This window comes from Entelurus aequoreus, linkage group LG13 (assembly GCF_033978785.1).
Source record: "Entelurus aequoreus isolate RoL-2023_Sb linkage group LG13, RoL_Eaeq_v1.1, whole genome shotgun sequence".
Taxonomy (NCBI): Eukaryota; Metazoa; Chordata; class Actinopteri; order Syngnathiformes; family Syngnathidae; genus Entelurus; species Entelurus aequoreus.
Genome location: NC_084743.1, coordinates 28,886,388 through 28,910,102, shown reverse-complemented (window position 1 = coordinate 28,910,102; position 23,715 = coordinate 28,886,388). Strand labels below are relative to the sequence as shown.

Sequence of the window (23,715 nt, the reverse complement as noted above, 5' to 3'; positions counted from 1 at the left end):
ATAAGCCTGCTCAAAAAAGAGCAAAACACCATGTGGTATGAATACAGACTGATTTATACAGAAATGTAAATGTTTGTACAGCAATGAACACATATCTGTATTGACTGATCCACCAGATAAAGCGCCTTCCAAAAGTTATTACCCCTCTTGAAGTTTTCCATATTTTGTCATATTACAACCCCAAAAGTAAATAGATTTTATTGTAGTTTTATGTGAAATAAAAACACAAGGGGTTATACAATTGTGATGTTTAAAAAATGTATCCATGATTCAAACCATTTTTACAAATAAACTGAAAAGTGTGCTAAGCAAAAGTATTCTAACTTATTTTCTCTCTGTGCAACCGATTGCCTTCAGAAGTAGCTTGATGATTGCTACTGACTAAATACTGTCCACCTATGTGTAATCTAATCTCAGTACAAATACAGCTGCTCTGTGACGGCCTCAGAGGCTGGTTAAGAGAATATTGGGGAGCAAACAGAATAATGAAGTACTAGGAACACACCAGACAAGTCAGGGATAAAGTTGTGGAGACATTTAAAGCAGGCTTAGGCTATAAAAACGTTTTCCAAGCTTTGAACATCTCAAAGAGCACTGTTCAATTCATCATCCGGAAATTTTAAGAGTATGGAACAACTGTAAACCTACCAAGAAAAGGCTGTCCACCTACACTTACAGGCCGAACAAGAAGAGCACTGATCATAGATGCAGCCAAGAGACGTATGGCGATTATGGACCAACTACAGAGATCTACAGCTGAGGTTGGGGAATCTGTCCACAGGACAACTATTAGTTGTGCACTGCACAATTGTTTTCCTTATGGAAGAGTAGCAAGAGGAAAGCCATTGTTCAAAGAAAGCCAAAATATGTTTGCCAGAAGCCATGTTGGGGACACAGCTAACATGGGGAAGAAGGTTCTTTGGTCAGACCACAATAAAATTGAACTTTTTAGCCAAAATGCATAACATTATGTGTGGCAGAGAACTAATAGTGCACATCACTCTGAACCCACCATCCCCACTGTCAAATATGGTGGTGGCAGCATCATGCTCTGGGGGTGCTTTTCTTCTTCAGCAGAGACAAGGCAACATGGGAAGAAGTCTGCCAAGGCTTTGAGACTTTGCAAGGGTTCACCTTCTGGCAGGACAACATCCCTGAACATAAAGCCAGAGCTATAATGGAATGGTTTAAAACGAAACATATTCATGTGTTAGAATGGTACAAAGTATAGACCGAAACCCAATCAAAAATCTGTGGCACGATCTAAAAACTGCTGTTTAGAAACACTCTCCATCTAATCTGACCGAGCTTGAGCTGTTAGGTAAAGAAGAATGGGCAAGCATTTCAGTCACTAGATGCATAAAGCTGGTAGAGACATACCCCAAAATACTTGCAGCTGTAATTGCAACAAAAAAAGATGGTTCCACAAAATATTGACTCAAGGTGGACCAATACGTTTGCAAAATGCCCTTTAAGTTTTTTAATTTGTAAAAAAAAAAAAAAAGAAGATATCATGTATACATGTTTTTCTACTTCAAAATTGTATACCACTTTGTGTCGGTCTTTCACATAAAATTCCAATAAAATATAGTGAATACTTTTTCAATGTGCTGTACAGAGTCATAGTGGTTAGGACTATGCCTGCAGCATATTTTAGTATCTATCGATTAGTTTCATTGATTAATCAACTAATCGGATAAAAAATACTTTAACCACTATGGTTAAATAGTTGAAAATAACAAAAATGATGCTTGCCCTAACTTTCACACAACATGTGTGCATTAATAATAAACATACTTTTTTTTAAACTCTGCGCTGTTTGCCATTACACAGATCACAGCAACCGTGCAAAAACAGTCTGCATATTTATAGTTTTGGGCCCTCCATGCGGTTTGAATTTCAGAATTTTGTATTAGTTATACTCATTAAATGATTACTCAAAGCAACAGAATATTAATCAAAGCTTTTTTCTAATCAAATTAATCGATTTGATGAATTAGTCCTTGCAGCCCTAGTTAGGACATTTTTTGTTTAAAATGCATTTCACTCCACATATCCGTATTTATGCATTTCCAAAGATCTTCTAAGTAGAATTTAATAATTTAGTAATATAAAGTAATGAATTTAAAGAGTATTGCGTAGTTATATACAAAGTCAATTCATAACAAATGGGGCTGTCAATCCAAACAATTTAATTTGTCCAGGGTTTCCCCTATATGTATCTGATCGTGGCTTGGTGCCATGGATAAATTGAAGCCGCCACGACTAAAAAAAAATAGGGATATTTACGTGGAAACAAATTAAAGTAATATACATACTTTCCAACCTTGAGACCTCCGAATTCGGGAGGTTGGGTATATTTATAGCTAGAATTTACACAAGAAATACATACATACATTTCATACAAGAAATACTTGAATTTCAGTGAATTCTAGCTATATATGTATATGTATATATATATATAAAAATATATATATATATATGTATATGTATCTATATATATATATCTATATATATATATATATATGTATCTATATATATATATCTATATATATATATATATATATATATATATATACATATACATATACATATACATATACATATACATATATATATATATATATATATATATATATATATATATATATATATATATATATATAGAGAGAAGGTGTAAATCTCGCGCCAGGCAGTCAGCCGGTCTCCAAGGTGAACAGCCTCTGGCATGTTAGAATATTTGTAAAGTACTTTTTTGTCAAGTATTTTCCAAAGAGAAGACTTATATATATATATATATATATATATATATATATATATATATATATATATATATATATATATATATATATATATATATATATATATATATATATATATATATATATATATATATAAAGTGAGTTTAGGGTTGAATTGTCCATCCTCGTTCTATTCTCTGTCACTATCTTTCTAACCATGCTCAACACCCTCTCTGATGACTTGCAAGCGTACTTCTTACTCGTCGTCGCCATGACTGTCTCTTCTTCGTTCTTCTGCTTAGTCTCCTTCTTGTTGTGTGTGCAGTTGTGCACTCTCCAAAAGCCGTAGATGTTATAACGTGAATGGGCCGGCACGCTGTTTATATGGAAAAAAAGCGGACGTGACGACAGGCTGTCTTTACTCAGGTCCGCATGGACCTGGAGGGGGCGTGTGCCTTGCTGTCCGGCTGGAAATCGGGAGAAATTCGGGAGAATGGTTGTCCCGGGAGAGGCACTGAAATTCGGGAGTCTCCCGGAAAATTCGGGAGGGTTGGTAAGTATGGTAATATATGGTATGAATGGATATACAGCCTATATTATTTAAGAACTATAGACTAGTGATGAACGTAAAATGTGCCCACTGAAAAACTTCGATTAACTGTAAGCAAGACACATGCGTGTGTCTGGAGCCTCGGCAGTAAGACGAGGCTACGCCAGCTAAGCCACACCTTTCCTCTGGCGGCTTGGCCAATGGGGCGGCGGCTTTCCAGAAGCGGGACGTGCACAGCGCCGCTTTGCACTCCAGCCAGACCCACACAGCCCGTAGAGTCAATCCTTGTCCTGAAGTTATGGATATGACTTGCCGACTTCTTTTGCCCGCAGCATTGTTCTAACATGTGATGCCAGATATACAGCAATGGCGATTGCTGAAGACTTACACTTCCTTTTTATTGTCAATCAAATTTGAACTTTACAGTACAGATAAGAACACAATTTTGTTGCATTAGCTCATGGTAGTGCAGGATAAAAGAGCAACAAGGTGCAGATATAAATACATACATTACTGTACAGATAAATGTATTGCACTAAAGACTGCAAGGGAAGTTCAGCTTCCCCTAAAATATAAAATAAATGGTCAAATATGTTCTTTTTGTTTGCATTTCATTGACTAAATGTGTTAGAATGCGTTTAACTTTTGTTTAGCATTGACTATTTTGGCGACAGTTGGTGCAACTTTTTTTCCATTGATGTGGTAGCGTCACAGTGCTGCAGCCAAACTAAACAATCATTGGATAAATCCTCGACTTTGTCCCGCCCATGGACGGTGAACCAGTCTTAGCTGAATCCCTTTTTGATTGACAGCAAAAATTAGCGAATCAGCAATCTTGAAATAAAAAACACTGCCAAAACATTTTTCAACTTTCATTCTGGTGTTCTTGTTAATATGGAGATATTTATTATTTTTTAAGTAAGTTTTCTTTATAAAATCTAGTATGTTAATATATTGTTTCTGTTGTTGAAAACTGTACTCATGTTTCAAAAGTAGCTGAACATTAGCTTCCCCTACTTGAAAGACCTGCAGCTGCCACTGGTATACAGCCTGTTTTACATAATACAATAATAACAATTATAAATATAGAGCAAAACTATATAACACAACTCTGTTGATACTAAATACTAAATGTTTGTAAATTATTTTTAGCATTAAAATATATATATGCATCACCAACAATTATGCAAATTATATGATGGTGTCTCATTGGCCAGCCCCCGAGCCACGCCCCCACTGCCACATGTAGATTTCAAGCTGGGGGAAACCCTGTTTTCCCTGTTGCTTTGCAATATTTTCATAGCTAACGGACAATGCAAATACACCAACTCAGGAAGTAAAAACAATATGCATGGCAGCTGAAAGACGTGACATATGCACAATCCTTGCCTGCCAAGCCATTTGTCAATTATGATGCAATTGACAGATGGAAGAATTGGGGATCGCAATCCCACATTAAACTTATGGGAAATATGATGCTCCCCCAGAGACCACACATTCTCGTGATGGGTCAGTCACCAACAAAACAGCTCTTAGAGCTGACACTTTGAAAGAAACAATTGGAGTCAGCTCCTGCTTAGTTTTTTTTATTTTGTGTAGCACTTTGTTCTATGCAAGTATATCACAAAAATATGTACTATATGTATGTTTTATACACAAGTGCTCATTGTATTCTTGAACATTATTTTTGGTTTGACCAACAAAATCTGTGCAGTGGTAGTAAGCCAAGCCATAAGAGATGGCTAACGTTAACAAAATACAACTTTGTAGCAAAACATTGGCCGCAGCAAGCCCCAGGTTATCTGTAAGGGTGCTGTGTGCATGTTATCTAATCAACTGGCTTTATTTGGAAGAGGGGAACGTTTGCTCCACTGGGGAGTGGCTGTCAATGTATGGCCGTCTCACCTGTGTTTTGCTAATTTGACTGGTAAACAAATGCTGGCAAGATGATTAGCCCCCTGTGAGTTGATATGACTTTGCAGGTCGGAAGTCAAATATTATTTGTTTTTATATTTATTGCTAAGAGTTTTTGTGACATACTTGTGTTGCAAAATGTACTCTGAAAAAAGTGTTTCTGGGTTACGCCATAGTGTTATTTACTTTTAGTGGGTGGGTGTATTTTATTTGAAAAGAAAAGTGAACAGGCTGAGCCATTATCTGTTGCTTGTTGTTTGTTCTTTAAATGTCGGTCAGTAAGGTGCTAAAATCAACACAAGGCACAGGGTTTATCTGGTTAAAAGTATGTTTTTTTTTAAAACTATTATTTACCTTTGTGTGTACGATTGCTGTAACAATTCTACAACCCTGTTTCTGAAAGGTTTTTAAGCATGAACTGACAAAAGTATATATATCTGGTCAAGTCATACAATGTCAATGGTTTAATTCTAGTCTCAGTTTGTTAAGGGGCTGAGAATATACTACTTTTGTAATCTGTTAAGTAACTAATATTATACTACTAAAGTAATTGATAAAGATAAACCACATGAAATGTTATGCTACAGTAATTTAGGCCCCACGCCAAGTAAATTACTAATGTAACCAGATGTAATACAAAGGCTTATGGAAAACAATGCAGGTAAGTATATTTTTGTAGCAATTATTTGATCAATATTGTTGCACAAAAAGGCTAACATGGGATTAAGAATAACTTTCGATCTGCATTTGAATGTACCGAGTTCTTAACATTAGACTTAGAAGTCAAATGTAAATCCCCATAGCTTAGCCCAGATCGCCCAACAGGAGGATTACAATCAATTTAAGGAGCATGTTGAAATAATGTTTCTTTGGTGTTCATTGCAAGCTTGTCTTCTTAAACCAGCCAATCTATTTTAGTTGAAGTTGTAAGAGAATGACGTCTATATTGGAAACAGTGAAACAACAATCACTGTGTTCAAAGAGCATTGACAAGACTGGGTACTAAGTATCCAAAAAAACTGGCCCGGGAGCAGTGTAAATTCATAAGGAGGTGGCAGTAGCTCAGTAAGTATGGACTTAGACTTTGGGACAGTAGGGTTGTGTTAGGAGTACTACGAGATGCAAAAATAGAAATACATTGCAAACTACTTGTTAGAGAGAAGCCAGTCTAATATCTGACTACTGTTGAAGTGCACTTTAGGAAGGCACCAAAACTTTCAACTCATAACAAAGTTGCACTAATGACAGACTGGGTATCAGGACTTAAACTGGGGCTGGAAAGAACACTTGAGTGTGTGCTTATGCGGTAATTCACTTTCAGCCTTGTAATTCACCACAAATAGAAACGGGTCTTAAATACCGTTGGAGGCCCCGGTGATTTCCGCGTTAGCGGAATCACGGAATTGGCTAATGAAAACACAATCTACCATTAAACGCGCATTATTACAGAAATTGACATAAATGTGACTGAAATGCTGTCGTCGTGAAGACAAAAAAAATTTGTCAGGGGAAATCATGTGTTTCATTTGTACCCGCAACAATGTGGAATTGGCCACCGCCTAAGTCTGCGTACAAACTACAAATCTAATGATGGCCAGGACAACCCATAGTCCCATACTGTCGCAACACATCTTATTTCCTTGTGTTGTTGTGCACAACACCATCGATGCAAGCTCAATGTACAGACAGGACGGCAGCTATGACTTGAGGGGCATTCTTTTGTTTCTTTCAGCACTGCCTCGACTCGTCGCCACACTCACAAACCTTAACAGCAGCAGCGCACTTCCAGCCTTCACAATAAGAGTGTTGAGCGTAGGGCTGGGCGATATATCGATATACTCGATATATCGCGGGTTTGTCTCTGTGCGATATAGAAAATGACTATATCTTGATATTCGAGTATACGTTCTCACGCAGTTGCTTTTAGCTGCGGGCATTACACTACATGCGTTTCTCACTCTTTGTTGTCTCCTTCTCACAGAGACATTAAAACAAGCGCACCTTCTTGCATGTCACATACGTATACGCCCTCGCGGAGCAGAGAGGTAGCGGCATGGGTAACTTTAGCTGTGGTGTGAGTGGTAATACGAGAGAGAGAAGGTGCGAATCTGGTAACAAATGAAGGAAGAATGAATTCCCAAGAAAAATAGCACGGGGTCCATCGTCTGGCGGTGGTTTGGCTTCAAGCGGGAATATGTCGAACATACAACCGTAAATTATCAAGTATGCGGCAAAAGCGTAGCTACAAAAAGTAGCATTACTGCTAATATGTAGCATCATTTGAAAAGTCACCCGCTAGAGAATGAAGAGTGCTTCAAACTCCGCATGTCAACATCTCCGTTCGATGCCACACCCAATAAAATGCAGAGGCAACCATTTCCACATCAACAAATAGTCAAAAACAGAAGGAGATAACGTCCGCAGGAACCTACCACATAGCAAAGGACATACACTATTTGATTTCCTATTATGCAGCTCATTTTTATTTGACAATTATTGAAATATATTGTGTGACATCACCCACAAAAGTGCACTTTATTTGTTTTAAACTATTGTAGTGGCGTTCTGTACAAAAGTGCACTTTAATTTAGTGTTGTTTTGATATGTCATCTTAGTGACATCATGCACAAAAGTGCACTCAGCTTGTTTTAAAATGTCTCTGACAATCTTGCACTTTCTGTTTTGAAATGACATGAATGTTTGTGCCACTGTTTAATAACTGTTTAATAAATACAGTTTTGATCAATTGACTTAGTTGTGATATCCCTCTCTGCATGAAAGTTTAAAATGAGCATATATTAATGCAGTATGAACAAGAATGTTTTAATGTAGACACATAGAATCATCATACTGCTGTGATTATATGCATCAAGTGTTAATTCAAGGCTAAGGCAAAATATAGAGATATATATCGTGTATCGTGACATGGCCTAAAAATGTCGAGATATTAAAAAAAGAACATATCGCCCAGCCCTAGTTGAGCGCAACACACTGAAAATAAAGGTTTCAAAAAGGTGCATTGCATATGCAATTTGTACTTAAATCATGCATTTATACATTTATGTTACAAAAGCTATACGTTTTGATGTAAAATACTGGTCAAAATTAGTCTAATTAGGTTCATCAGGTCTTCAAAAAATTATGCATTTTTTGTTGTTATAGCCAGACCTGTGCTTGTATTTCCGTAACTGACGGTTTTGGCTACAACTGTGGCCTTCTTCAGAGGTTGTCAAGTGATGAGGAAGACCACAGTTATAGCCAAAACCGTCAGGTACAGAAATAAACACAGGTATGGCCATAATAATAAAAAATTGCACTGGTCAAAATTGTTCAATGATTTATTGCACCAATACATGTAAAGATTTTTGCAATGAATGAACACATTCAATATTAAATTGCATTTATCACACAAAAAGCAAACTATGGTGGTAAAGTTAAGTGTGTATAAAATACATTTACAATGTGTTATGTAAAGTGAAAAAAATATTGACATGTGGGGATAACGCAATAACCGATTTAAATTAGCACATGCACTTAGCTGAGTACTATTAAAGGTAATTAGTGTATTCCTACAAATCTGCAGACTTTTGTTTGCATTGCATGTGAATTGACACACGGAGCAAGGTATTTCAAACAATACAACATAGTAAAAACTGTTTAAAACAGAGTTGGTTTCTTTTTTCTTGCTGAAAAAAAAAAGGAAAAACCTTTGTTCGTGAAGCACGCGTCTACTTTGGCACAAGGGTACTCCCCTTTTCCCAATCTGTCTCTAGAGAGCTGCAGACCAGAGACTAGGCAAGCTAATTGACATGTGTTGTCTTTGTTTAGTCTTGGCAGCTTCACGGCAATTCTGACTTACTGTTGCCAGTAGCCAGATGGTCAGCCAAGACGCTCAATGGCCAACACAAGCTGCCTTCTGACTCTACTTACAAGAACAAGTCCCCTCATGATCCCACCCCTCCAAATTAGTCAGAGTGCACTTTGAAATTTTCTACAGACATACACTAGCTTTTACCAGTAGATAATCATTACTGCTAAACATCATGACAGCTTTTATGTATGTATAGTTTGGAAATTGATATTTACAACAAGGATACAGGGTAAAAATACAGAAACAAACAAGAAAAAAAAAATCAGGGTTGTGTGGGAGAGGCACTCACATGTGTGGACTAAGTTCATAGAAGTTTCTGTTGCGATACTCTTCCACTTTTTCTGGGCTGTAGATGAGCATCGACTTGTAGGGGTTCATTGAGATGACCACACTGCCAATGTATGTCTGCAGGGAGGAAAGGAGTAAACAGCTGGTTTGAATGTATGTACTTTAAACAAACAAAAACAGTACACTTTGCTCAAGAGTCTTCTTGAGCTTGTTTTATTAGAGTTTGTTGAGAAGCAATGGGAGGAATTCTACAAATCCCGTTTCCATATGAGTTGGGAAATTGTGTTAGATGTAAATATAAACGGAATACAATGATTTGCAAATAATTTCCAACCCATATTCAGTTGAATATGCTACAAAGACAACATATTTGATGTTCAAACTGATAAACTTTTTTTTTTTGCAAATAATCATTAACTTTAGAATTTGATGCCAGCAACACGTGACAAAGAAGTTGGGAAAGGTGGCAATAAATACTGATAAAGTTGAGGAATGCTCATCAAACAATTATTTGGAACATCCCACAGGTGAACAGGCTAACTGGGAACAGGTGGGTGCCATGATTGGGTATAAAAGTAGATTCCATGAAATGCTCAGTCATTCACAAACAAGGATGGGGCGAAGGTCACCACTTTGTCAACAAATGCGTGAGCAAATTGTTGAACAGTTTAAGAAAAACCTTTCTCAACCAGCTATTGCAAGGCATTTAGGGATTTCACCATCTACGGTCCGTAATATCATCAAAAGGTTCAGAGAATCTGGAGAAATCACTGCACGTAAGCAGCTAAGCCCGTGACCTTCGATCCCTCAGGCTGTACTGCATCAACAAGCGACATCAGTGTGTAAAGGATATCACTACATGGGCTCAGGAACACTTCAGAAACCCACTGTCAGTAACTACAGTTGGTCGCTACATCTGTAAGTGCAAGTTAAAACTCTCCTATGCAAGGCGAAAACCGTTTATCAACAACACCCAGAAACGCCGTCGGCTTCGCTGGGCCTGAGCTCATCTAAGATGGACTGATACAAAGTGGACAAGTGTTCTGTGGTCTGACGAGTCTACATTTCAAAATGTTTTTGGAAACTGGACGCCGTGTCCTCCGGACCAAAGAGGAAAAGAACCATCCGGATTGTTATAGGCGCAAAGTTAAAAAGCCAGCATCTGTGATGGTATGGGGGTGTATTAGTGCCCAAGACATGGGTAACTTACACATCTGTGAAGGCGCCATTAATGCTGAAAGGTACATACAGGTTTTGGAGCAACATATGTTGCCATCCAAGCAACGTTACCATGGACGCCCCTGCTTATTTCAGCAAGACAATGCCAAGCCACGTGTTACATCAACGTGGCTTCATAGTAAAAGAGTGCGGGTACTAGACTGGCCTGCCTGTAGTCCAGACCTGTCTCCCATTGAAAATGTGTGGTGCATTATGAAGCCTAAAATACCACAACGGAGACCCCCGGACTGTTGAACAACTTAAGCTGTAAATCAAGCAAGAATGGGAAATAATTCCACATGAGAAGCTTAATAAATATGTCTCCTCAGTTCCCAAACGTTTACTGAGTGTTGTTAAAAGGAAAGGCCATGTAACACAGTGGTGAACATGCCCTTTCCCAACTACTTTGGCACGTGTTGCAGCCATGTTAATTATTAATTAATTAATTAAGTTAATTATTATTTGCAAAATAAAAAAAACAAGTTTATGAGTTTGAACATCAAATATCTTGTCTTTGTAGTGCATTCAATTGAATATGGGTTGAAAAGGATTTGCAAATCATTGTATTCCGTTTATATTTACATCTAACACAATTTCCCAACTCATATGGAAACGGGGTTTGTACATAAATAATTTTTTTTTCCAACTGGGGATTCATAATACATTGAGGCTTACTGTAATAATAATAAATGATACATGGGTTGTACTTGTATAGCGCTTTTCTACCTTCAAGGTACTCAAAGCGCTTTGACAGTATTTCCACATTTACCCATTCACACACACATTCACACACTGATGGCGGGAGCTGCCATGCAAGGCGCTAACCAGCAGCCATCAGAGGCAAAGGGTGAAGTGTCTTGCCCAAGGACACAACGGACGTGACTAGGAAGGTAGAAGGTGGGAATTGAACCCCAGTAACCAGCAACACTCCGATTGCTGGCAAAATGAAAGAAGGCACATATCCATCCATCCATCCATCCATCCATCCATCCATTCATTTTCTACCGCTTATCTCTAGTACTTTAAATATACTTTGATAAAATCTGAAAAAACTAAATTCATGAATCAGTTTGGACATGTTATTTTACTATCTACACACACATTTAAGCTTTTTGGCAGTAATGTACAGGTCATTTGGGTTTCAATCCTCAGATGCTTGGCCTTATGGGATATGTTGTTTATGCATAAGTGGATCGGGGATGGTGCGGAAAGTTTGTAATTAGCCACTAAGTGAGTACAAAAATAGCAAATATGCTCTTTGAGGCATGTATGGGGACAGAGAAAAGGTGTTTGCTTTATTTCTGCCCTGAGAGTGAGTTGTACTTGACCCAGAAGATAACTTGCATGAATGATGTATTATGAGCAGGCCCACTAACATGGAAAAAGAAACAAATACCCCATTATCCCCTACAAAACAAACATCAAAAACAGTACAATATGTAAGTCATACATTTTATGTGTTTTGCATCTATTAAGTAAATCCTTATATACACCAGGTCTGAGCAATCTACGGAAATAACAAGAAACGATAACTGCTGTAAAACTTCCTAAAGTTAATATTAATTTTAAATTAAAATCATCGAAAAACTCTGATAACTGCACTTTGATAAACTCATGGACTGACTGACGCAAGCTCACTAGCTTAAATGCTAACATGAAAACAAGAGACATTAACATATTTCCCAAATAAGAGACATAGCTACCCCAATATTCATTTACATAAATACATTGTTGTCTGAGCAACTAACATACTAAATTGAGCACATGTAATCTACAAACTGTGCTTTCTTAGAGTGATAGTTCTATACTCAGAGGAAAAGGAGATGTAAGTCTTTCTACGGTGCGTTCAAGGACCGCTGAACAGAGTAGGATGACAACGAAATGGTAAATAATAATATTATATTTTATTTGTTACACACTTTTCATTTAGTAAGTAAATGTAAGTACAGTAAAAAAATATTTAAAACTGAGAACTTACTCATCAAAACAGATAAGACTATGAATTAAATAAACACCATCAGTGAAGCATCCATCCATTTTCATGCTTCAAAATGTAATATCGGAAATTATCGGTATCGGTATTTTTATTATCGGTATTGGTGTTTTTTGTTTTTTGTTTTTTTTAATTAAATCAACATAAAAAACACAAGATACAATTACAATTAGTGCACCAACCCAAAAAACCTCCCTCCCCCATTTACACTCATTCACACAAAAGGGTTGTTTCTTTCTGTTATTAATATTCTGGTTCCTACATTATATATCAATATATATCAATACAGTCTGCAAGGGATACAGTCCGTAATCACACATGATTGTGCGTGCTGCTGGTACACTAATAGTACTAACCTTTAACAGTTAATTTTACTCATTTTCATTAATTATTAGTTTCTATGTAACTGTTTTTATATTGTTTTACTTTCTTTTTTATTCAAGAAAATGTTTTTAATGTATTTATCTTATTTTATTTTTTTATTTTTTTTAAAAAAGGACCTTATCTTCACCATACCTGGTTGTCCAAATTAGGCATAATAATGTGTTAAGTCCATGACTGTATTTATCAGTATCGGTTGATATCGGTATCGGTTGAGATCGGTAATTAAAGAGTTGGACAATAACGGAATATCGGATATCGGCAAAAAGCCATTATCGGACATCCCTAACGAAAAGAATAAATCATTTGTACCCTTCGACAGAAGGTTAATAAGAGCCGTAAATTAGTAAGTTGATTAATAGGTCTGTAAAGACAATAATAGTCACACAGTGAGACAACACGTCTGTCAGCCATAGATATAAATGAGATAGACAAGTCTTTAACCCGCAAGTTTAGAGCGACTTTTGGCAATTTAGTGTAAGTACTTCTTGAGCACATTCGACAATACCGCAAAATCAATGATAACCATGATATATTTAGTGACATTAACCGCAATCTTAAATGTTCATATCGTTACATCTGAGAGCAACACTTCAGCTCAGAACTAAACCAGCCATCAACTCCCTCGTCCTCCTACGTTCAAAACAGAGCCTCAATAGCACTTTCACACATCAACCTGATACATTTGCTTTGCTGTCCCTGGTAATAGCTGTTGCGTAACCCACTCCAAAGGAGTGGAGCATGGCCTTGCCTGTGGCAACAACCTCCCACAGCCTCCTATTCAATAGCACATAGGAGGACGCTTTAAGCCTTTTCAAGTGCAGAGGGCTGCAACAAAAGGGAATATTGAGTTCAATCTAAACAATGTCACATGCTGACGAGTTTCAAACAAAAACTACAACAGATGATGCCATTAAAAGTGCATTTGCCTTTTTCTGTTTGTACTTTAATATTATAGATAACTCAAGCTGACAAAACAACATTGTTATTATCGAATGGGAGAGACAAAAAGTTGAGTAGGTAGAACTCAAAGATAACAACTTAAAAACTAAGGGTGACAAATAAAATACAAAAAAAAGGTCACTAATCTAAGCTTGGGAAACATTGATCTTCATTTTATACAAAAAATGCAATATTGTACTGATGCCCTTCTAAGTACAATATTATTTTATACTTCTTGGTATGATATTTATATTATTCATATGTTATATATTATAAATATAATATATTCTATATATTATATTAGTTATTATTATTGTCTATTGTGAGCGAACTGCGGTGCTGAATTTCCCCCAGGGATCAATAAAGTACTTGCTATTCTATTCTATGAGTTGCATTGGTAAATCAACTTGTCGATTCCCAAATCAGTCTCTGTGCTTTACATTTAGTAGGAATGCAAATGCAAATTTTGCTACATGCTTTATTCAGTCCTCACAGTTGAATCAGAAGAAATTGTGTTTTTGTATTTTTTTCATCAATTAGATCACCATCAATAGGAGAGGCTGTGTACTAAAGCAGCACGAGTTTGAAAAAAACCCTAATTGCAATTTTTCTCTCCAAAATTGCGATTTAATTTGGGATTGTTATATTTTAGCATAATAATAATAGTGTAATAATAGTCTCATATTTAACTTTTCCCACAGCATAAAAGCCTTAAAGGGGGAATGCACTTTTTTTTCGTTCACAATCCTTATGAGAGACAAGAAGAGAAAAAGTGTTGTTTTTTTTGCATTCTAACTTGTAAAAACCCGCTTGTTCTTGGTGGCTAGCAATGCAGCTAATGGGAGCAATCAGTCCTACCTCTAAATCAATTTAAAAATGAATTCAAAATCCCTCAACAATACTTTATTTAAGTTCCATAACCTGTATAAGAACCAATCTGTAGCAACATTGTTGTTGTAAAGAGCGAACACTGAGGAACTCTTTTTCTAGCGTAGTAACACATTGGCATGCTTTGGTATTTGCCGTAAATAGCTAGCTACGGAAAGAGATAAGCTAGCTTCTACAACAACATGTAAAGCCTTTGAGTTTGTAATGCACAACAATGCGATAGGACCTCAATCTGAACTGACTGAAAAACATGATCAATCATACTACAGTATCTGTAAAGTATTAGCATGCATTTCAGGTTTTGTTTGTACACAGTTAGCCAGACAGCGTATGTACTGTATTGTAGTTGCAATAACAAGCTAGACATGCTGTGTGTATCATGATCCATCAGTGTTTCCCGTAAACAGCCAAGATACCTGTGGTGGTGGGGGCGTGGCTATGGGCGTGGTCACCATGACTTCATCGAGTAATTTGCATAATTTACTACAATGATATGATTTTCTCTAAAAAGGCTAAAAAAATGTATCCTTACTAATTAATAATAACAGTTTTGTTTTAAACGTCCATCCATCCATCCATCCATCCATCCATCCATTTTACAATATAATTACAACACTTTATGTACATATTTATATAAGATTTGAACAATAAGTTATTCACTGAAATATATTTATTAATTGTGGTTCTTACAAAAAATATATCTTATAAAATATAAAAGCTAAAATATCTCTGAAAGCTCTGCCCCTTTAATTAGTGCATACTAAATAATTTAACTTTAGCCTACTACTACAACCATATTATTTACCAGCAACATAAAGTGAAACAGAGGCAGAGGTGTCCTGCCACAGTCAGTAACAAATAAACAGAAAACAGTAGTGGTCAAATACAAATAAGGCAACAAGAGAAGTATCCTACACTTCTCTTTTGTAAAGTAAATCTGAACAGCCTATATGGACATCTACATCAACTATATGATTTGCCTGAGAAGCTGGACAGGACAAAAAAATAAATAAATAAATAAATAAAAATATATTTGTGGCGGACGTAATTCTTTCGTGGCGGGCCGCCACAAATAAATGAATGTGTGGAAAACACTGTCCATTTTAAAGTGCGACTCAATCGATGGACAGTTGCATGTTTGGTCCAGCTGGTCGAGGACAATTTTTTCTGGTTTATTTGTGTAAGCATTCCATTTATGTCAAAATAGCTTGTTTCCAAGTTCCACATTTATAGCGTCAAAGTCACTTTCACCTCACTCTGTCGGCTTCTGTCTGCTCCAACGTGTCACCCTTCCTTCGTGCTAGAAGCAGTAGTTCATCCTCTGTATGTTCAGCTTCAAAATGGTAAGGTTGTGAATTCTCACGTGTCCAAAAATAGTCATTTTTGTTGTCTGTTATCGATTCTGCCTTGATTAGAACACACACACGCCTTTGTTTCCGAGAGTAAGAACACACATTTGTTACCGGAAGTCGGACGTGTGCTGCTATGGAAACGGAAATCAATGCTAGTGGTGAGTGCTTGAAGTGGCCTAGCAGTCAGCCAGAGTTTCTGAAATGCTGCGTTGAGACAGGGCAGCTCCGCTCACTGCAAGCTGCAAAGTGTGTGCCATGCAGGGCAGACTAGCCATACCAAACTCCACGGTAGCTTTCGCCATACTGCGTGCGTTGTCCCTGACCACAACGTGAGCTTTCGCCCTGGGGTGGTTTTTGTTGTATTTTTGTTTTTTCTCGGCAGAGTCTTTAAGCGACAACCGTGTGGTACTACTTTTTTTCTGTGTTTGCTTTTCATCCATCTTCCGCTTGTATTCATCGTGTATCTCCTTATGATTCTTGAAGAGGTGGGAGATCAAATTGCTCGTACTAAAGGAAGACGTCTAGGTTCCTCCTCACATAACCAACTTTTTGCAGTCATTGCAAATTGCCAGTTTTTTATCCGTCAGAGACACTTTAAAATAATCCCAAACCATAGACATGGTGTCGTTAGTCAGTCACCGAGCTCACTGGCTTGTTAGCCACGGCTACAGCACCAGCAACAACACACTCTTGTTGTTGTTATGCTACGCTCGCGGCGGTTTGATGAAGTCATCAAGCGTCACCAGTAAACCTCTCATGCTGCAGTCGTCAACTCCTGTGTTGTGTGTGGGAGAGGGGAGAGGGGAGAGGCTGCTGACTGGGAGACGCATCTGCTCTGTACTTCCCCCTACGTCCGTGTTTTACCGGATATGTACCGCTCCGTACAGCGGCGTTTTAAAAAGTAATTAATTTTACTTTTTGAAACCGATACCGACAATTTCCAATATTACATTTTAAAGCATTTATCGGCCGATAATACAGACATCTCTACTTGCAGTGTGTATAAAAAAACCTTGATGGGGGGTTTTAAAATTGTTTTAGAGGCCTTTGAAAGCTACAATGGTGACTCCCATTAGCCGAATCTTTCAAGCATTTATCATTTTTAAAATCCTAAAAAAAAGACGTGTGTTCTTGTCTCTCATGATGGTTGTAAACGATAAAAAAAGCAGTTCCACTTTAATTTAGAAAATTAGAAGCTCAAACAATTTTAGCTACAGAGGCCTGTAGGAATATACCATCTCAATTCAGGAAATGAGCTGTGTCTTAAGACAATATCTGGTGCACTGCTATGACTATCTTTGCTGCATGAGTTGACATCATCCCTAGGGCACTGAGAGCAAACAGCAACCAAAGCAGAGTTGTAATCACAACAGCTGATGTCTACAGCAGCCAGACAGTCTGACCATGAAGCCCAGTCCCCCTCAGACAAGAATAGTTTAGTAAACCTTTGCCTGGAGAAAGTCAGTCCCCTGCATACTATAAATTGTAAAGGGCAACTGACAAGATGTACTGTGTTTTAAACAACCACAAATGAATCTTTGACATCCTTACAGCTTTTTCCACTCATTTTTCCCCTCTGTCTATATCAGGGGTCGGCAACCTTTACCACTCAAAGAGCCATTTTGGCAAGTTTCACACATTAAAGAAAGTAATGGGAGCCACAAAAATGTTTTTAAAATTTAAAATGAAAAACACCGCATACAAAGCTTGCATGCTTTGTGCTATGTTAACCAGGGGTCTCAGACACACGCGCCGGCACGCACTTTAATGTGGGAATTTGATGTTAGTGCAGCCCGCGAGTTTTGGATGAATGTCGCTTGCGTCACACTTGCCAACCCTCTCATTTTTCCCGGGAGACTCCCGAATATCAGAGTGTGATGACACTGCATTTGGCACCCTCTACAGTCTGCCCTTACAGTGTACCTGCTCGGCCACAAGTGGAATGCAGCTTTAGCTTGCTCTCGTAAGAGACAGCAAGGCTACTAACTCAGCAGCCACACATCTTACACTGACGGTACCAATACCCAGAATCCCATGCAGCCCTAACTCTTCCGCTCAACCAACCACGAAGAGGGGGGGGGGGGGGGGGGGGGGGGTTGATGTGTGGGGGGATTTGGTGGTAGCGGGGTGTATAATGTAGACCGGAAGAGTTAGGACTGCATGGGATTCTGGGTAATGGTTGTGTTGTGTTTATGTTGTGTTACAGTGGGATGTTCTCCAGAAATGTGTTTTTCATTCTTTTTTGGTGTGGGTTCACAGTGTGGCGCATATTTGTAACGTAACAATGTTGAAGTTGTTTGATACGGCTACCGTCAGTGTAAGCTGTGTGGCTGATGAGTAACTATGCTTTGCTGTCTCCTGTGTGAGCAAGTAATAACAACATGCAACATGTGGCTGGCCTTGGTATGCTGTAAGTAAATGCTATAGAGGACAATTGCTGCAGTGCAATTAGGGCACGCCCTTTATATAGTAATAAGAGTGTTAATAGGATTATTTTTCCCTGGGAGTAGTCTATGAGAGACACTGACATCCATAAGTCTCCTGGGAAAATCGAGTGGGTCGGCATGCATGTAGCTGAGCCGCATCAGAGTGGTCCAGGAGCCGCATGCGGCTCCGGAGCCGCGGGTTGCCGACCCCTGGTCTATATGAACCCCAAATTGAAAATGTCATGTCTCATCTAACATGCATCACTCCACTATTCCTTGGAGAGGTTATTTATTGATTGCCGGGTTTCTATGGGATCTGTATTATTTGAAAGTGAAACAAAAATAAAAGAGAGAGAGCTTTTTTTATAAAGAGATTAGATTTACAAGGCAATGACGACAGACTGGCTGATTGTATTTATCGTACAATTATTAACTTACAGTATCTCGCACGAGAGGCAATTTGAGGATGGAAGGAAGCTATGAAAACCAATTAATTCAGTAACACATTAAGACACTTACATATATCTCATTATGGTCGAAGCGTTTCCTCAGGTTCTCAATGAAGGAGTCTTCCGACAAGGGTTCCAGGAGGACCATGTCACCGACCCCAATCATGTTGTCTAGAAGTGATTTAGTTTTCACCTCCATTTTGGCTGCCGGTCTCCCCCCCTGCAAAAAAAAAAGAGGATATTTGTCAAACATGCTGTGCAGAAACCAAAAAAGTGTTGGTTAGGTCTGATTAGAAATATAAGGCTTATTCTTAGCTTTGCCTTTCAAATAAAGTAAGTAAACATTCCTAAATAGGTAAATAACATTCCTTAACTTATCCAAAAATAACTCTTGTGTGTTGGTTTACTCAACTATACTAAAGGGAAAATTATGGTATTTTATTAGCTCTTCAGTCTTGTCTGCTGGCTTGCAAGAATGGTTCATGGTAATATCATAACAAGAACTTTGTGCTCCTATTTATGTGTTTCTTATAAATCAAAGAAAAACAACATTATTTATAATGTTATCCACCTTCTTTCTGTTACAAAACTCACAGTTGGAGCCGGTAAAAGCTAGGCCAGCCTGGACAAAGACAATGCTGGGGCTAGCACTTTTCAGTTCTGTGTTGCCACCAAAAGCCTTTGGGACAGTAATCCCATTGCTATAGGACAGGAGATAAAAGAGGGGCCTAACATACATTCAAAGCCTTGATACGGGGCTTTGCTCTGCCACAAACCCAAATGTTTGCTGCTCCCACAAACTTCACATAGGCCAACATATGAGTCCAGGCAACCATCCATTGTTCACTTCTGTCAAAATACAGCATGTCTCTTTTCGCTGGCAGTCAACATAAACACAGCAAGTCAACACATCACAGCATATTAGGTGCATGTTGGCCTTCTAATCGGCAGCATTTGTAGTACAAAAGGAAATCAAATTGTTATATTTGACAATAGTATTTGGGGGGAAGCAAAAAAGTCAGCTTTGAATGCAGTCAGTCAGTCAAGCTGAAGTGACGTAACCACCCGACTCAACAAATGACAAGGCTTTGACAAAAAAACCTTCAACACTTTCCAACCCATAAGTCTGTTTCAGCTGTAAAACAAGCAGTAGCTTAGAAACCGACCCAGTTCTGAGAAAAAAAAAAAAACTTGGCTCCCTGTATAAACTTCCTCTTCACTTTTTTCCTGGCTTCTGTTCCCCTCCTTTTATTAGTCCAGAAAGAAGCCCTGTGGCTGTTATACATACTTAAAATAGATGGATGCAGACAGACAGACAGACAGACAGATAAGATAAACCAGAGGATTGAAGTAATTTTGAAGTAATTGTTGTTTTTTAAATTGCTGAATAAACAATTTCCCTGTGGTGATGTAAATGGTATAGGTCAAGGTCACAGGTATAAGGGACTTGATACACTGCTAATTATGTGTTAGTTTTAATGAGCGGGAGGCTATCCCAGCTGACTTTTGGCGAGACACAGGGTACACCCTAGATTGGTTGCCAGATAATGGCAGGGTATACATTGTGTACACACACACACACACACACACACACACACACACACACACACACACACACACACACACACACACACACACACACACACACACACACACACACACACACACACACACACACACACACACACACACACACACACACACACACACACACACACACACACACACACACACACACAACTTATAGTGTCTCCAATTAACCTGGCATGCATCTTTATGGAATGTGGGTGGAAGTTGGAGCACCCGTAGAAAATCCATGCGTGCCAGGGGAAAAAATGCAAACTGCACACATAGATAACCGGCCAAACGCGCATGCTAACCACTCAGTCTTCAATCCTGCGGTCTATGAACTCTGGTACATTTTAATATTTTGATAAAGTGTCGGTAGTTTTTGTGTAACTGCTTGGTAAAATCATCAGAATGCTAGAGTGGAAATACTCATTTTCTTGGAGTTGTGAGGACAGATTTTACACAGTTATTTTCCGACTCAAAAATGAAAGCTACAAATTTCATAGCCCTGCACCATGAAATGAGCTAAGGACACACATTGGTCTAAGAAAAGTAGTGTGCAAGGACATGCCGCTCCACATCAGTGAAAACATATGCCGAAGCCTCACACTCACGTTTCCATGCACTAAATTAGTCAGATTTGGTTTTCTGTATTTTTACCCCTACATGTCAAGTCCTATGCACACTCGCAAATGCGACTATTGGTCATACGCCCTGTGCCTCCCGTACACTGGGAGCTCCAATTTCCTTTTAGCGTAAATAAAAGTTTTCTTTTACCAAAAACTACCCAGGTAGATTTAGATCTTCAGAAGCTATTTATAGTTCCCTGTAGCGAGGTGTGACTCTTTTACGTCACACTAGGCGCCTGTGGCTCCTAACAAGTTACCAGCCGAGCTCTGTTGTGATGTCCGCTGTAATATTGACACAATAAAAATACTACATCTCTAATGGCTATGCTGATGTTAAATAGCAGACAGCATCAAGAAATTATCTTGGATTGCGCTACAAACATGACGCAACTACCAAGAATGTATCAGAGCGGGCACAGGTATGAAGCAAAGAAAGACCAGCAGCACAGAGTTGTTTCGAAGGAATTTTCGCACGGATAATAATGGAAACAAAACTTTTGAATGTCTCCCAAGTTTATTCATAAGGCTCTGTGGATTGATGGAAGGAGTTTTAAACCCAAAGGGAAAAGACTGTTTGTGCCGTGGCCGATACGGTTCAAGATGAAATTTGCTATTGTTCTGGACTATCTTGCCAGTTGTGTGGAATACAGAGTTTGGAGTGCACAAATGCAGCGTGACAAAGTTTGTGTACGCTTTATTATTTGCCTTGTAATATACTTGCCTTATTCTCTTTCATCTCATTCATATTTCGTTTGGGAGTCCGAATTAAGCCAGCATTCTCAATTTCCTTCGCGACCTTTTTAAATAAAGCCGTTTCTGAGACACTTGTGATTTAGGGCTATATAAATAAACATTGATTGATTGATTGATTGATTGATTGAAGAGGAGACTGCTTATTTGCTTCACAAAGTAAAAGAAAATAACTGTTGCCTATGTTTTTATTGAATGGTATCTGCTTCCGGGTTGTATCCCGTGTGTTTAGACTGGCGCACGTGCAATACGAAGGTTCGCCTCCGGTGGTCGAGAGATCCGGTTTTCAATCGCATAATCCAGGTGTGTTAGTCCAACAGTCCAAAAACAGAACACGATCGGATTAAGGTGTGTCCATGGGTTGTAGGAGGCTTATTTAGAGCCAAACTATTTGAGAAATCTGACTATTTTAGTGCATGGACACGTATTGACTGACTATTCTGACTGGCACACATGGCCTTATCACTCCTACAGATCTGGAGTTGGCATGGACACAACCAGTGGCACAATCCCATTAATAAGAGTTGCCGCCTGCTGCTAAATTCCAACTGTTGGACTTGTTCCAAAGAGGGAGAAGGGAAGACCTGACAGTCTTGATTAAACTCAGAGGATTATTCTTACTGCTGAGTGGTCAAAGGGTGTACTCACACTGCGCCGTGACTTGAGCCCACTTCGCACCTAAAGTCTGACATGTTTGCAATTCTCAAATAAAAAAATACAAGTACAGATATAATTTACAGAAAAAAAAACAAGGGGCCCACTTTGATACATTTTGTACATCAATAATAAAACCAATCCAATGGTTAAGGTCAATATAATGTATAATAAGAAATAGAATCATTGAGTTATAGATGAAAAAGGAATTTGCAATATAAGATAATCAACTTTTTTTTTTTTCGATAAGCCGCAGGTCGTTACAAACCGTCTGGATTAAAATGGCTCCCTTGCCACATTTTGAACACACTTGGTTTACAGCGTTTCTTGTAATAAAGTGCAACAGTTTGAACAGTGCAAATTAGTATTTTATTTATCATAAATATAAGTTACTTTTTGCCTGAAGTACGGCATTTATATGTCCAGCTTGTAGCCCCGTTCTCGATCTCTACTGAACAATGCCAGCACACTGCTTTCATCTTATTCACTTGTATTTGTCTGTTTACGTATTTCATCAGGAAGAGAGCAATTACGAAAAATTAAGAAAAGATGGAAGAAGAGTTTTAGGTTCTGGATTTTTCTTTGTATTATTGCTTGCTAGCTTCACCATTTTTGTCTACCTTGATCTCACTTTTTTGACCACTTGAGGCACACTTCCCAGCCTTGTGGAGCTGCATCGCAATGGCCTCACTTAAAAATGTGTAAAGTGTGAAAAATCAGTATGTTGCTGTACCAAATCAAATTTGAATATGTGTACTGTTACATACGTAGTTTTTTTCAATATTCTTTTTTTTCCTATGTGTTCAGGCTTCACAAAAGGCTTCTAAAATATACCATACTTTGAAAGAGCACCGTTGCCATGCAATCGCACGTATCTGTGAAACGGACTAATGTTAAAATTATTGCAAAGAACCAGTTGAAATTATAAATATATACCGTAAGAGCACATGCATCAGAAGTAGTCTCTCTTTGTCGGTGTATGCATGAGAGACAGTGTCTCATTGACTTGTGTACTAGAAACCTTCTGGTATGACTGTACAAACCTCTAGACCCTGAACATACCACAACCAGTCTTTTCCAGACCATTTAACAGAAAACAG

The 23,715-nt window shown here is 38.2% G+C and overlaps 1 protein-coding gene across 7 annotated transcripts in view; it reads right to left on the bottom strand.

Moving 5' to 3' along the window:
* myo1b (myosin IB) overlaps positions 1-23,715 on the bottom strand; it is a 121,766-nt gene that overhangs the window by 57,320 nt on the left and 40,731 nt on the right. For all 7 annotated transcript variants that reach the window (XM_062067632.1, XM_062067634.1, XM_062067631.1 and 4 more), the window contains 2 exons: positions 19,084-19,233; positions 9,366-9,481 (listed from right to left, as the gene is read on the bottom strand). In XM_062067632.1, the coding sequence (XP_061923616.1) occupies positions 9,366-9,481; positions 19,084-19,212 (245 nt within the window). In that variant the 5' untranslated portion in view covers positions 19,213-19,233. The remainder of the gene's footprint in view (positions 1-9,365; positions 9,482-19,083; positions 19,234-23,715) is intronic.